At 35.5% G+C, this 14,371-nt stretch overlaps 2 protein-coding genes across 2 annotated transcripts; one reads left to right on the plus strand and one right to left on the minus strand.

Annotated features, from left to right (window-relative positions):
* Window positions 1-3,265: 3,265 nt before the first annotated feature.
* On the plus strand, window positions 3,266-4,281 carry LOC137719678 (uncharacterized). The gene has a single exon (XM_068458725.1). It carries the CDS (start codon window positions 3,516-3,518, stop codon window positions 4,053-4,055), a length of 540 nt encoding a protein of 179 aa, XP_068314826.1. The 5' UTR covers window positions 3,266-3,515; the 3' UTR covers window positions 4,056-4,281.
* A 6,838-nt stretch (window positions 4,282-11,119) lies between these two features.
* On the minus strand, window positions 11,120-12,566 carry LOC137718306 (uncharacterized). Its single transcript, XM_068457832.1, has 3 exons — window positions 11,956-12,566; window positions 11,756-11,874; window positions 11,120-11,671 (listed from the first exon to the last, which is right to left on the minus strand). Exons 1-3 carry the CDS (start codon window positions 12,305-12,307, stop codon window positions 11,120-11,122), a joined length of 1,023 nt encoding a protein of 340 aa, XP_068313933.1. The 5' UTR covers window positions 12,308-12,566.
* Between the last annotated feature and the right edge of the window lie 1,805 nt (window positions 12,567-14,371).

Consider the following 14,371-nt stretch of genomic DNA (forward strand, 5'->3'; position numbering starts at 1 on the left):
ACACTTAACGGAATTTTTAACGGAATGACCAAAATAATGGATGGTGGACAATCTCAGGGACCAAAGTGATGTGTTATGCAAATCTCAGGGATCATTTTGGATAAAAAGCCTTCTATTTTTTATTTGTAAGTGAAAAATTTGAAGTGAAAAATTTATGGACGACAAGTTCTAAGCTAATATTTCATTCATCTCTTAATATAAATATATTATTATACAAAAAATAATAAAACAAGTGTCATGATAAGTAGTTATGCTTTAAGTTAAAAGGTGTCTTATGCTCTATTGAATATCACATTAATGTATTGGGCAGAGTTTTGTGTATGCATTGATAAACAATAGGATATATTGTAATTTATGTATGGATATGGCTACAAGGGTTATGTTAAGGACATTTCTTTTGTATATGTCATTCCTTTTGTATGTGTAAAAACTCATTTCCCCTTATACGAGGACGTAATATTATTTTATTGTAAAAAGTATGAGTGCGTAACTAGTCTTAATGTTAAAAATTATGTAGGAATAAGATTGATTTGTGGTTCTATATGTTAGTTAATTAGGTTCAATGAACATTAGGTTCATTAACTCTTCTACATAGATTCATTAACTCTTCTATATTATATTCATTGTATGACAGAATAACTAGTGTGTATTTATAATTAATCCTTATCTATGTATTTACCATATATTGTACATTTTGAATATTGCGGTTGAGTCAAATACATTTTTCTACATGGTATATAGAGTAGGTTGCGAAACCTAGCTCTATTTTCTTTTTTTCTTCCTTGTTGTGTTCCCTTAACATGGGGACCAATGATGCAGACTTATAAACTACAGTCATGGCTGTCTATTTCGTTCACAGTTGTACTCGGAATAACGACAACAACGGCCATCCTTCAAAGAATCAAATCAATGTTGTGACCCTAACTTTTCATGACCTACATGAAGTTATGTCAAATTTATCTGATGCCCAATATCAAAAGCTTTTGTCCATACTTTGTAAGAACCCTGGCCCTTTGTCTTCCGCACCACAAGCCAATGCTACCTCTGCTGACTACAATTACCTTGACGGGCAATATTTTGTTAAATTCAAATATACAATGAAGGATGTTTTGTGTGTGCCTAGTTTTAAAGTAAATCTTTCATCTGTTGGTAAAATTATTGATGGATTGAATTATTCTATCACTTTTTTTTCACACTTGGTGTATTTTGCAAGACTTGGCTTCGAGGACGACGATTGTGTTGGAGTAATATTAGAAATATGAAAATAACACAAGAATTCTAATGATAATAATCATAAAGAAAATAACAAGATCAATAGTATACAAATTAATATAAACAACTACAGATAAAGTTAGAAAAACATAAACTTGAAGATTGAGGCTTGCATGAATGCAATGTCCAAAAGATAGAATTTTGTCCCTACTCTTGTGCTTGTAGTTTGGTAGGCGTGCATCTCCCAGGATTCAACAATTTATAATCTGAAGTCAAAGCACTTCAATTTTCGGACTCTGGCGAACTTTATATATTCCGTACTCTCAAGACACGACTCGGAATTTGACACACAAAGCATAAGAGAAACAAAGTGGGGAGACCCTATTTCTCAAGAGTAAAAATTAACTCTAATTTTCTATATTAATGATGATGGTTTCATGAGTTTATATAGCACCCAAGTACTTTTTGTTAAAGCGATGTAACTTTTCATCCATAAGTATACATCAATTGACAAAGGAAAGCACCTAAATAACATAACCTTTCTAAGAAATATGGTTAATACTATTTTTCATTCGGTTATTAAAATTATATATTACAATATTTTATATTATAATATATAATTTCGATCAGATTGGTGTTACGAAGCGCCGTGGTGACCTTTATTACCTTGTTCCATTGGCCTCCACCACCATTTCCCTTTCCCAAAAACCTGCCTTCATCTCCCCATCACCTCACCTGAACTTTGGCACGGGCGCCTAAGTCACTCTTTTTCTTCCCGTCTTCAACTATTAGCTAGCACTTTTTTAAATTGTTCTTATGATTCGGGTCATGTTTGTGAAGTTTGCCCATTGGCGAAACAAACTCGTCGATTTTTTGGTACTATCTTTATTTCAACGTTGAGTCTTTTTCCTTTTGCTTTGTGATGTTTGGGGCTTATTATTTTTAGGGGAACTTTAATGAAAAGTTTCAGATACTGTTCACTTTAACGAAAAATCACATTTTTACACTAAAAAGTCAATCCTGGTACTATTCACTTTACCCTTTAGTTTGTCTTTATCGTTAAAACTCAAAGTTTTCAAGTTATTTTCATTAGTTTTCCTTTATTTTTATCCATTGTTGATGATTTTTCTCTATTTACTTGGGTTTTTCTTATGCGCCATAAACATGAATCACAAAAGACCTTGCAAGATTGTTTTTACTTACGCTGAAATGCAATTCCAAACAAAAGTCCAACAAATACAATTGATGATGGGGGGAGAAATTTATCTCCGTGTGAGGGTTCTTTGCCGCTTATGGTGTCGTTTGGCAATGCACTTGTTTCTACTGGTGTTGTACAAAGAAAATATAGCCATCTTCTTCAGGTAGCTAGAAGCCTTTGTTTTCGATCCAATCACCACTTAATTTTTTTTTATTTTTTTGGGGGGAGGGGGGGGGGGTGTGTGGTACCTTATAAATTGTAGCCCCTATATCCTTACTCCACAAACAATCTCCTTTTGAGGATCTCTACATAAAGCCACCTTCCTACCACCACATGCTCATTTTTGGTTATCTCGCTTATGCCACATTTTTTTTTAAAATCACAGCAATACCAAACTAATTCTATGTTAGTTTGTAATATCACCGTAATATTAAATTTCGTCCTCCGTTAATAATAGTTATTTATTTTAAATTTTTAGAAAAGTTAGATTGAATTATCCATCATAATCAAAAAGCAATAGTAAGAGTAAATCAAAATAGATATTTTACCATCACAATCATGGATGCCTAATTGTCCATTATTTTTGGCGTTGCCCATTGGTCAAAGATAGAACAAACTTATCGTTGCACGTGTATTAATTAGAAGGGCCCTTCATGTATAGTAAATTGGCGGCTTGGTCCACATTTCACCACCTTCATATGCAAAAAATTATCAAAAACCCTCAAAGACTCACAGAGATCGAAGAGAGACAATAATGGAGAAACACAATTAAATTATTTATTCCCAAAGGAGCACAATTAAATTTGCTGAATTATATATATAATGGTCAAATATATTGATTTGACCAATTTGTACATTATGCAATCGTCGTCACAGCCGACGTCTCAAGCCAAAAATATCATTGAATTTCTTTGCTTCCTCTTCTTCTTCTTCTCCTCCATCTTCCCTTCCCCAATAGCTTCGCTTCCAGGTCGTCGCCCTTCTTTACTTATTTCCCATCTATATATAGTGCTTCTAAATTTTTCATAACACGAAAAAACCAAACCCCAAAAATAATCTCTTTAAATCCTCCTCATAAACGCTAGAAGTTTCAAACTCACTCCCAATGGAATCTTATTCCTCTTCCTCTTCAGCCTCCTACACTGCCACGAAGGGTTCAATTTCAAACTCAAAGCAGCTTCCCTATCACCAGTCATCACTCCACTCGGTTCGAAAATCTTCGTCGAAGCCATGGAAGAAGCCTGCGGTTGCACCAGTCCCACCAACCCCACCAAGAATCTACAAAGTTGACCCCATTAACTTCAGGGAGCTTGTCCAGAGCCTCACATGCGCGCCGGAGTTTATGGAGACTCGGTCTCTCCAGAGCGTAGCGCCTTCTCCGATCGATATCCGTGTGTCTTCTGTACCAAATCATGTCCCTTCTTCTTCACCAAAAATTAGCTCACCATTTTCGGTTATGTACAAGGACTTGTCGGATACTTTGGAGCTGAGTCCGATGCCTCTCCATAAGAAGGTGCATGATAGCACGGTGGACTCGAGCTACCTGAGACTGAATTTGCAGTCCCCATCTTCCCATCATTGGTTTTCTTTCCCTCAGCTCAGCCCAGGGACTTTGTCCAGTATCGAACAAGGCGCAGTTCTTTAAAACTAGCTCTAATCACAAATGTTATGTTTATGTGAGCCCAATTTCTTAAAATTGTGGCCTTATTTATAATTGTTAAATCCTAATTTTGTTTTAAGTTTTAGCATTCTACTTTATTATGAACACAGCTATAGGCTGTATGTTATAATGTAAGTAGCAATGCATAGAATCGTTGTACACAAGTTTGACTGCAATATGTGAATGTGAAGTTATGAATCAATGAAATAACGCCAGAAAGTGATGTCTTAATCACCCTAAATATTACAATATTGGGAGATCGGGTCTTCACATAGTCTTTCTACTGCATATTGATAATAACAGTGGCCAGACGTTTACCAACAAAATCAGGTGGCTGAAAAAGAGAATGAGTTTGGTAGAAGTAATCATGTACACAAATTGGTCGTATCACCTTCGACTCGTATTTTTGCGATGAGGCTTAATATCATAACTTTAGAGAGGGGGCGCCCTTTACAAAATGGGTCAAACACCGATACTACCATAACTTAACCATCTACTAACTCAGTAGGTGTGGCGTTAAGGTTTTGATGCAATTAAAAGTGAAATTACTCAATATAAATTATATTTTATTTTGTAGGTTTTTTATGTGGGACATTTTACGTTCTTTTACACTTAAAATTAGTAACACTTGAATTGTGACCACGAACGAAAAATTCCAAGTGAAGTCCTGAGTTAGGGACAACCACAAACCAGAAGTTTGAAGTCTCAAGTTAGGACACCCAAATCAAATAATTAAGGGTCATTGATGTGGTATTGTCTTCAAGTGTGACCGACTAATGAGTGGCCTTAGTTAGGTGGCTTGCTGAAGCATATATCCTATATAGAAAGCTTCATGAGGTTAAATTACCTTAATAATGAATGATTTCACTATTAATTGCACTGAGACTTCTGTATAAAACCTCACACCTATTGAATTACAAAAGTGGTAAAGTTGGAAACATCATAGATGTGGATTAATGATGGTCCATTGAACCATCTTTGAAACTTTTAACAAATTATATAATTATATATGTATGTGATATGGTGGTTACATGGGTCATGGTCACGAAGTAATAGAGGTTTCTCTTTCGTAGTTCAGACTAGTAGGTAGTTTTGCTTTTTACCCATTGGATTGACAAATAAGAAAAAAAATATTATTTTCTTAATTCCTTTTTGTCTCTTCTTTCCATATTACTGAGTAGTCGGGATTATTAAAGAAAAATTGTTAAGTTTGAAACAAAAGAGTTGGGAAATATTTTCTTAGACTAAAACATGACATCTTTCTCTCTCAAAATAAATATTTCTTGGATCTACTAACCGAATATGGTGTGTTTGATTGTAAATCTATTGACTTATATATAATGAGGGATACTAGACTTGTGGAAAGATTGATTTATTTTTCTTTCTCTATGCAACATGACAATTTATGCGATTAGTGTAGTGAATCAGTTTATACATGCTATTGCTCTCAATGAAACTAGTAGAAAGCATTGACCCAAATGTTGATGTCCTTGAAGTCTATCACTGGTCAAATATTGATGTTTTCTAATCGTTCATATGTGGACGTATACACGTGATGCAATATCAATTACTCACAGGCGTTCCACTTCTGGGTGTACATTTCCTTGAGTTACCTTGGATGGAAACTTGGTTGCTGGATATTGGATTAACTAAGAAAGCGATAGTTTGCATTGTGATAATAAGGTTGTAATTGATATTGCAATTAATCTGATTCAACATGATTGCACGAAAGATGTTGAGGTTGATTGGCATTTCTTCGAAGAGAAGTTAAAAGCTGGACTGTGTCTTCTTTTGTGAAGACATGACACCAAGTGGATGATGTACTTACTAAGGCAGACAAGTAGTGTTTTACAACTCGCTTCAGAAATTGGGTGTGCGTGATAATTTTGCAGCTAGTTAAGGAAGAGTGTTTGTCGAGTAATTTTCTCTATTTAAAATTGTACTTATATTCATGTTATATGGTCCTAATTTGATTAGGACGATAGTCATAACTACCGCTCTCAATGTAAGATTAAAGATTCTATACATACCACTATTTTAGATAGCGGTATCATGTTAGATTTGTTGAGTGCCTTTTAACAACCGATAAAACTGAAATGCCATCTGTCATTTACTGATTGGGATAGTTAGAATTGTTGGTATGTTGTAATGAGGTAGTTAGAGTAGTGATGAGGTGTGCTGCCACATAGGCATAGTTTGTTACCATTGCTTAGTATAAATACTTTGTAATAATTCTGTTTTCTTTCAATGAAATCATGTTCTTTCTCTGTGAGTTCATATTGTTCACCAATGGTAATTCTTCAGTTCTGTTAATATGTTATCGATATCCATCGATTCTTCATGGGTTTTCTATTACTGAATCTTTCAGTTGATTTTTCTTTTGGGGGAGCTTTTCGTTGGAATCTTTGTCTATGGTTTCATCTGGGTTGCATTCTTAGTTGTTGTTCATCATGTTCATCGTTGTATGTGCTGCTCTCTCATCTGTTTCTGCTACTCTGATGGTTATGATGGTGTATGCTGATAAGGTTGAAGTGATAAGTTGGTTGTGTATGCTTGTGAATTTAGAAAAATTATGTGTTCGTAGAATCTTTGAAGTGATATAATGGCATCTACAACTGTGAAAATTGAGGGATTACTAGGAATGTTGACAATCAAACTTGGTGATCACAATTACACCAAATGGGCGTTTCAATTCAAATCAGTGCTGAAAGGATATAAATTGTTTGATCATTTTGATAGATCTAATGTATGTCCACTAAAATATGTTCTAAATTCTGAGACTAGAGTTACTAACGAAGTGACAACTACATTTCAAGAATGGGAGGCCATTAATTTTTCTCTACTTAGCTTACTAATTGCTACATTGTCTGATGATGCTATAGAGCTATACAGTACATAATTGGATGTAAAACTGCTAGTGAGGCTTGGAACAATCTTGAAGAAAGGTTTGCTTCGGTATGTAAAACAGGAGTTAATCACTTGAAAACTGAGCTACATACTATACAGAAAGGTAGTGATGCTATGGACAAGTATTTGTTAAGACTTAAATCTTTGAGGGATCAGTTAACTGCAGCTGGTGAATTCATCTCTGATAAATGATGTGATAATTGTTGCTCTGGTAGGTTTACTTAGAGAATATGCAACTATAAGAACTGTTATTCTTGCTAGGGACACTTCTGTCTCTATGAAAAAATTTAGAGCACTGTTGTTAGGTGCTGAAAGGGAAAATGAAGCCATGATAAATTCCTTATCTCAAAATATGTCTGCACTATATATGCAAAGGTCTGCAAGTTTTTCCTTGGATTCTCATAATCAAACTAATGCAGGACAAGTTCTAATTCTGCTGGTATCTTGGTTCAAATAATTCAACACAATTTTCTGGTTTTCAACCCTAATAGCCTCAACAACAAGCATTTTATCCTTTGGCACCTGCTAATGATTTTGGATTTGGTTTTGTGGGAAATATGGATCGTTCTTTTGAGTTTAGACAAATGCCAACTTCAAATTATAATGGCAGCCAGCAGAGGAATTTTAATGGGGGACAATATAGAGGAAACAACTCATTCAAGCCTAATTACAGAGGTGCTTCACAACATGAATGTCAAATTTGTCAAAGAAGGGGACATACAACACCAAATTGCTATCACAGAAACTCTAATGCTGCATCTACTAGTCATATCATTGAGTGCCAGATATGTAGTAAACGTGGACATATAACTCTTGATTGTTTTCATAGGAGTAACTGTTCCTACCAAGCTCCAGCACTACCTACATCTCTGAATCCAACACGTGCTCCATTCAATGTGAACTTCTCATATCAAGTGCCTTCACAAATGTATCAAATGCCATTTCCTGCTCCTGAAAATCAATATCAACAGCAAATGATTGCAATGAATGCTTAGGGATCAACATCTAATCCAACCTCTAGGATCTTGGACACTCGGGCATCACATCACAAGATATTTGATATTAATAGTCTCGACCAAGTGACTTATTTTGAAGGGTCTGAGAAAATCAAGATAGGCAATGGTCAAGGTTTGGATATTGAACATGTTGGGTCTACAATGATTAAAACTCCAAATCATTCACTTATTTTTGAAGAATGTTCTACTTGTGCCATCTCTTGCTGTGAATCTTTTGTCAATAACTCAATTGTGCAAAGACAACAGATGTTGATTTATTTGTGATGACTAATTATTTTTTGTGCAGGACAAGGTGACAAAGGCGATTTTGTACAAAAGAAAAAGTAAGCCTGGTACATTGTTTCAGATTCCAGTCTCCACATTTCAACATACAAGAGCATTTTTGGGACAATTGGTCAAGTCATCAGTGTGGCATCAAAGATTGGGATATCTAACTAATGAAGTATTGTTTGTGATGTTAGCTAAGTCTCAAGTTTTTCATTCAATAGATGATATACATAGGGTGTGTACAAATTGTATCCATGGTAAAATATCTAGGAGTTCATTTTTAGTTCATTCAACTAGATGTTTGCTGCCTTTTGATAGGATTCATACAGATGCATGGGGTCCATCTTTTGTAAAATCGATTGAGGGTTACAAATATTATGTAGTCTTTGTTGGTGATTATACAAGGTTTGTGTGGATATTTCCCTTATTCAGTAAATCAGAAGTGTTCTCAATTTGTGTGAAGTCCTATCAATTCATATTAGTACAGTTTGACATAAAAACAAAGAGTTTGCAATCTGATGGTGGTGGTGAGTTTACAAGTAAGCTGTTTAGTGAATTTTTATAGAAAAATGGAATGGTACATAGAGTTTCTATCCATATACTCCACAATAACATAGTCTTATGGAGAGAAAACACAGACATGTTGTAGAAACAACAATAACCTTGATGTCAGCAACAGGTTTATCATAAGAATTCTGGTATCATGCTTGTTCTCATGCTGTGTTTTTAATAAACAAAATGCCAAATAGAACACTGCATATGAATTCTCCATTTTATGTCTTGTATGACAAGAATCCAACTTTGTAAGACTTGAGAATATTTAGATCTACAATTTTCTCATACTTAAGACCATACAACAGCAATAAGCTTTAACCTCAATCAACCATGTGTATATTTCTTGGCTATGCTTCAGGGTACAAAGGAGATATGTGTTACCATATATATTAAAAAGGATTGCTTTTGCCCAGATGTATTGCATGATGAGTCAGTATTTCCAGCAAAACTCACTTCTTCAAACTGTTTTACTTCTCAGAACACTGGTGTATCTATGTCAAATGCTCTAATAGTGGTTAGATTTTGTAACATACCAAGTATTATTCACTTGAATGCAGCTACAAGTTCACTCTCAGATCATAATTATGTTCTAAATCGGACACTATCATCTACAAATTCACAAGATACTGAAATGCCATCATCCAATAGTTCATCTTAGAGTCATGATCAAGATGGGACAAGCTACACTTATGGATTTGAAACAATGGTACCTACTATTGAAGTATAAAATCAATATCCACCTTTGTTGCTTGTCCTAGACCCTACACAGCCTCAGGTAATGCTCCCTATTTCTCCATCTCATTCACAAGATGATAATACTGTTTCATCACTTAGAAGAAATCATTCCATGACAATTAGACTTCAATCTGGAGCTATTCTTAGAAAAGTATATAGTGCATACCTATCTATATTGCCTAAGCTTCAATCTTTACAATTGAATGATGATGATGTGACTTATGGAGGTTTCCCATTTCTGGATGACATTATGGACTCATAAGAACCAAAGAATTTTAAAGCAGCTGCAATTCATACAAATTGGTAGCAAGTAATGCATGATGAGTTTGATGCACTTAAATCTCAAGGTACTTGGGAGTTAGTACACCAACCTAGTGATCAAACTATCATTGGTAGTAAATGGGTATACAAGGTAAAGAAAAATTCAGATGGTAGTGTTGCAAGGTATAAAGCTAGGCTTGTGGCACAAGGGTACACTCAAGAGCATGGTTTGGACTATGTCCAATGGTTAGACATACAACAGTAAGATAGATACTTGCACTTACCAGTAATCACAAATGGGAGTTAAGACATCTTGATATAAAGAATGCATTTTTGCGTCGTGATTTACAAGAGGATATATATATGAAGCAGCTATAGGGTTTTTTTTTATGACAGATATCCAAATCATGTCTGTAGGTTGATTAAGTCATTATATGGCCTCAAAGTTCACAGGGATATTGCCCTCTCTTGGCTTCACTGCATCACAATCAAACACAAGTTTGTTTGTTAAACAAGATGGGACATATGTTATTGTGTTACTTTTATATGTAGATGACATAATATTGACTAACTCCAATTATGTGAGAATTCAAGAAACCATCACTCAACTCAATAAATGCTTTGAATTAAAGGATAATGGGAAGGCTAACCTATTTTCTATCTCTACACATTCAATATAAGCCAAATGGAGAACATTTCATTTCTCAACCCAAAATATGCCAAAGAACTGATCAAGAAGGCTGGTATAGAAAGCTACAAATCCTCTCCAACTCTATCAAAACCACATACACAATTGCTTATTTCAGAAGGAACTCTTCTTGCTGATCCTAGCTATTACAGAAACATAGTTGGTGCTCTTTAGTACTTAACATTCACGAGACCTAACCTTGCATACTTAGTCAATGTAGGATGTCAGTTCATGAATAGGCTTATAGATACACATTTATTTCTAGTCAAGAGAATTCTTAAGTATTTACCAATGTATTAAAAGCGTGAGGCGTGGGCGAGGCGTCCAAGGCGAAGCCTAGCCTAGGCGTGAGGCGAAGCCTTACAGGATTTAATTTTTTTTTATATATATGTTTTATATATTATACATATAATTGTATAAAAAATAATACTATGTAAAATAAACATCCATTCTCAATTTTTCATTCAAATCCATAGTCATTCAAAAGATAATATCATTTAAATTCATCATTCAAAGGTAATATCACCCAAATTCATCATTCAAAAGGTAATACAAACAAAGAAAACAATCATTCATCCAAATCATCTTCATATAAATCAAAATACAAACAAAGATATAAATCATTCATCTAAATCCTCTTCATCTAAATAAAAGGCAACATCATCCTCTTCATTGCCAACTCTAGATGAACTTGTCGGGTATCTCATCATTTCATCAAAAGAATCTTCCGAATCATATTCCACATTTCTTCTAGTTCTACTTGAGGATTCTTCATTACCCCGTTTTCTTTTGTATGTAATAGGACCCCGAGGTTGAGTAGGCTCACGAGGAGAAGGAGGAGGAGTAGGCTCACGAGGAGGAGGAGGAGGAGGAGGAGAAGACTCTCTAGGCTCTCGAATGTATGAGCCACCTTCATAAACTGGGGTTGGCACATTCCTTACGGCCTCAACATTATACAATAACTCATCCTCAAGCCATGTAGGATCTTCGGGAAGAACGGGATCTTCTATCTCTGTTATCCATTCATCATCGGAGGCAATTTCTTCCACAACAATAGGATCATACTTCTCCATCCTTTTCTTACTTCTTTGTTGTAAAGCCAAATTGTACTTGACATAGGCTAAAGCATTAAGCCTTTTGTGTTCAAGCCTATTCCTTCGTTTTGTATGAATCTACAAATAAATCAATTCTATTATTCAAGTCTAAACATTTTAAGCAAAAATGACACTTAAGATACTAATAATATATTTACTTACCATTGAAAATGTGCTCCAATTCCTTTCACATCCCGATGCACTACAAGTAAGGCTTAGAACTCGGATAGCAAATTTCGTTAACTCGGGTGTTTTATGCCCAAAGCGCTCCCACCAAGCCGCTAAAAAAACAATATTAATAAGGTAAGTAATTTAAAGGTTAATGATAAAAAGATATTAACAATTAACTAATTAAATCTTACTTGGTGTTCGCTTTTTCCTAGTTTGCATAGCCATAGAATCCGCAAATGGACCACGCTTATTAGTAAATAAATCCAATTGAACATCGGCCTCTTCACGTTCTTTCCCTTTCCCAAGCATCCTATCCATGCAAGCAAACAACCCATTTCGCACTTCATCAGTATCTGAGAAATTATCCTCATATCGAAATTGTGGGTTTAAGTAATAGCCCGCCGCATGTAGTGGTTGATGAAGTTGATCGTCCCATCTACGATCTATCTTTCTCCAAATAGGCATATATTTTTTCTCCACTTTGTTAAGATTGCTTGCAATTTTCTCTTTTGCGGCATCCATCAACTCATATATAAAACCCATGGGGGGTCTCTCCTCCGAATCAACCTCTCTCAAAACACAAACAAGAGGAAGAACGCCCTTAATGCAAAAGGAAACTCGACCCCAAAACTCACGATCATATAACACATGATGCTTAGCCAACTTTGCTTCACGGGATTTTGCATAGGTACTTTCCGACCATTCTTGAGAGGTAAACAAAGCAACAAGATTTTCCTTTTGCTTTTGTAAGCTTTGTAGTGTAAGGAAAGAAGTGGCAAACCTAGTGACCGCCGGACAAAGAATTTCCGAATTGTTAGTGTACTTTCTCATCAAAGCTAGTACCCATTGATGCCCATATAGATACTTTGAAATACACCTAGCACGTTTGAGTGTGTCATCAAACCATGCCATCTTAGAAATATCTTCTAGCATCAAATCAATGCAATGAGCCGCACATGTAGTCCACCACACCTTCTCTTTCCTCTCCATAAGTTTTGCCCCGGCATTCTTGTAGTTCGAAGCATTGTCAGATATAACTTGAACCACATTCTCCTCCCCAATTTCTTGAATAACGTCATCCAAATAGCCATACAACAAATCTCCATTCTTAATAGAGGCCGATGCATCAACCGATTTCAAGAACCAAGTACCTTGAGGGCTATTGACAAGAAAGTTGATTAAACATCTACTTTTGCCATCCGACCATCCATCCGACATAATAGTGCATCCATATCTCTTCCAAGCCTTTTGATGTTCTTTCATCATACTTTGTACATCATCAACTTCTTCTTTGAGCATCCAAGTTCTATATTCATGGCTTGTAGGAGCATCAAAGCCGGGACCAAAATTGGACACCAATTTCATTGCATTAACATAATATTCATTGTTTGCCGCATTGAATGGAATGGCACTAGTGTAGAACCATCGGGCCAATGCTCGGGATGCTTGTCTTCTTTCCTTTTTTTTGAAAGGTGTATTCAACGTGGTTTGACGAGCTTCCGATGTAACATACCTATCAAGTGGTCCCCTTGACCTAGGTGGTAGAAAAGAACCAATTTGTTGTGAATGTGTGGCACTCACACTCCCACTCCCACTACTTACATATGTTGTCCTTGTTGTGCCCATATCGACACTTGCACTTTCTTCTTCACCACCATGACACAACTCATGACTAGCTTTCCTCTTTTCTTTAGTTCCCATAACATTAGCAAAACATTCTTCCTTCACATTGGGTGGGACTTTTTTACAACTTATCATTCCTCCCGAACTTACACCACCCAAGTGATGTTTGAATCTAGAAATTGAACCCGTGCATTTGTGGTTACAAAAAACACAATAGAAGTGCTTAGTGACAGGATCCAAATCTTTTGTCCATTGCCAAGCAAAATCTTTCTTAGAAGAAGAAGCCATATTCTTCAATACCCTAAACAATAAACAATAGATGCATGCATACAATTAATGAACCAACAATTTATTAATTAATTTATATACCAATACCAACAATTTCCAACAATTTCTAACAATTTATTAATTAATTTATAAATTAATCCTTTAGTGCCAATTTCTAACAATTTCTAACAATTAACCCTTAATTAATTTCTAACAATTAATAAATTTCTAACAATTTATTAATTAATCCTTTAATTAATTTATTAATAATTAACCCTTTAGTGCACATGAACACAATTTATGGCAGTGCACAATTGCACATGAACACAATTTATGGCAGACTGGCAGTGCACATGAAACCGTGGGCTCTATAAAAGTATAAGACTATAAATTTAAAACAGTTTGGCAGCCACAGAGATAAAACCGTGGGCTCCTCTGTCCCTGTTTTCTATTCCCTGTTTTCTATTCTGCTTCTTCCTCTGTCTCTCTGTCTCTCTCTCTGTCCCTCCCCTGTTTTTTGCTTCGGCCTTCCCCAGAAAACACCGGCCCCAGAAAACTATAAACTATTACAGAGGACTTTTCTTTAAGATCCTCGCTAGAAAACTAAATCCCCATTAACCCCAGAGAAATATTAACCCCTTCCCCAGAAAATAAATCCCTAATTTCAGAAACCCTAACCTTTGGGATCTTGCTGACGGCGCTGGGGCTAGGCTGATG

Source organism: Pyrus communis, chromosome 1, assembly GCF_963583255.1.
Source record: "Pyrus communis chromosome 1, drPyrComm1.1, whole genome shotgun sequence".
Classification (NCBI taxonomy): domain Eukaryota; kingdom Viridiplantae; phylum Streptophyta; class Magnoliopsida; order Rosales; family Rosaceae; genus Pyrus; species Pyrus communis.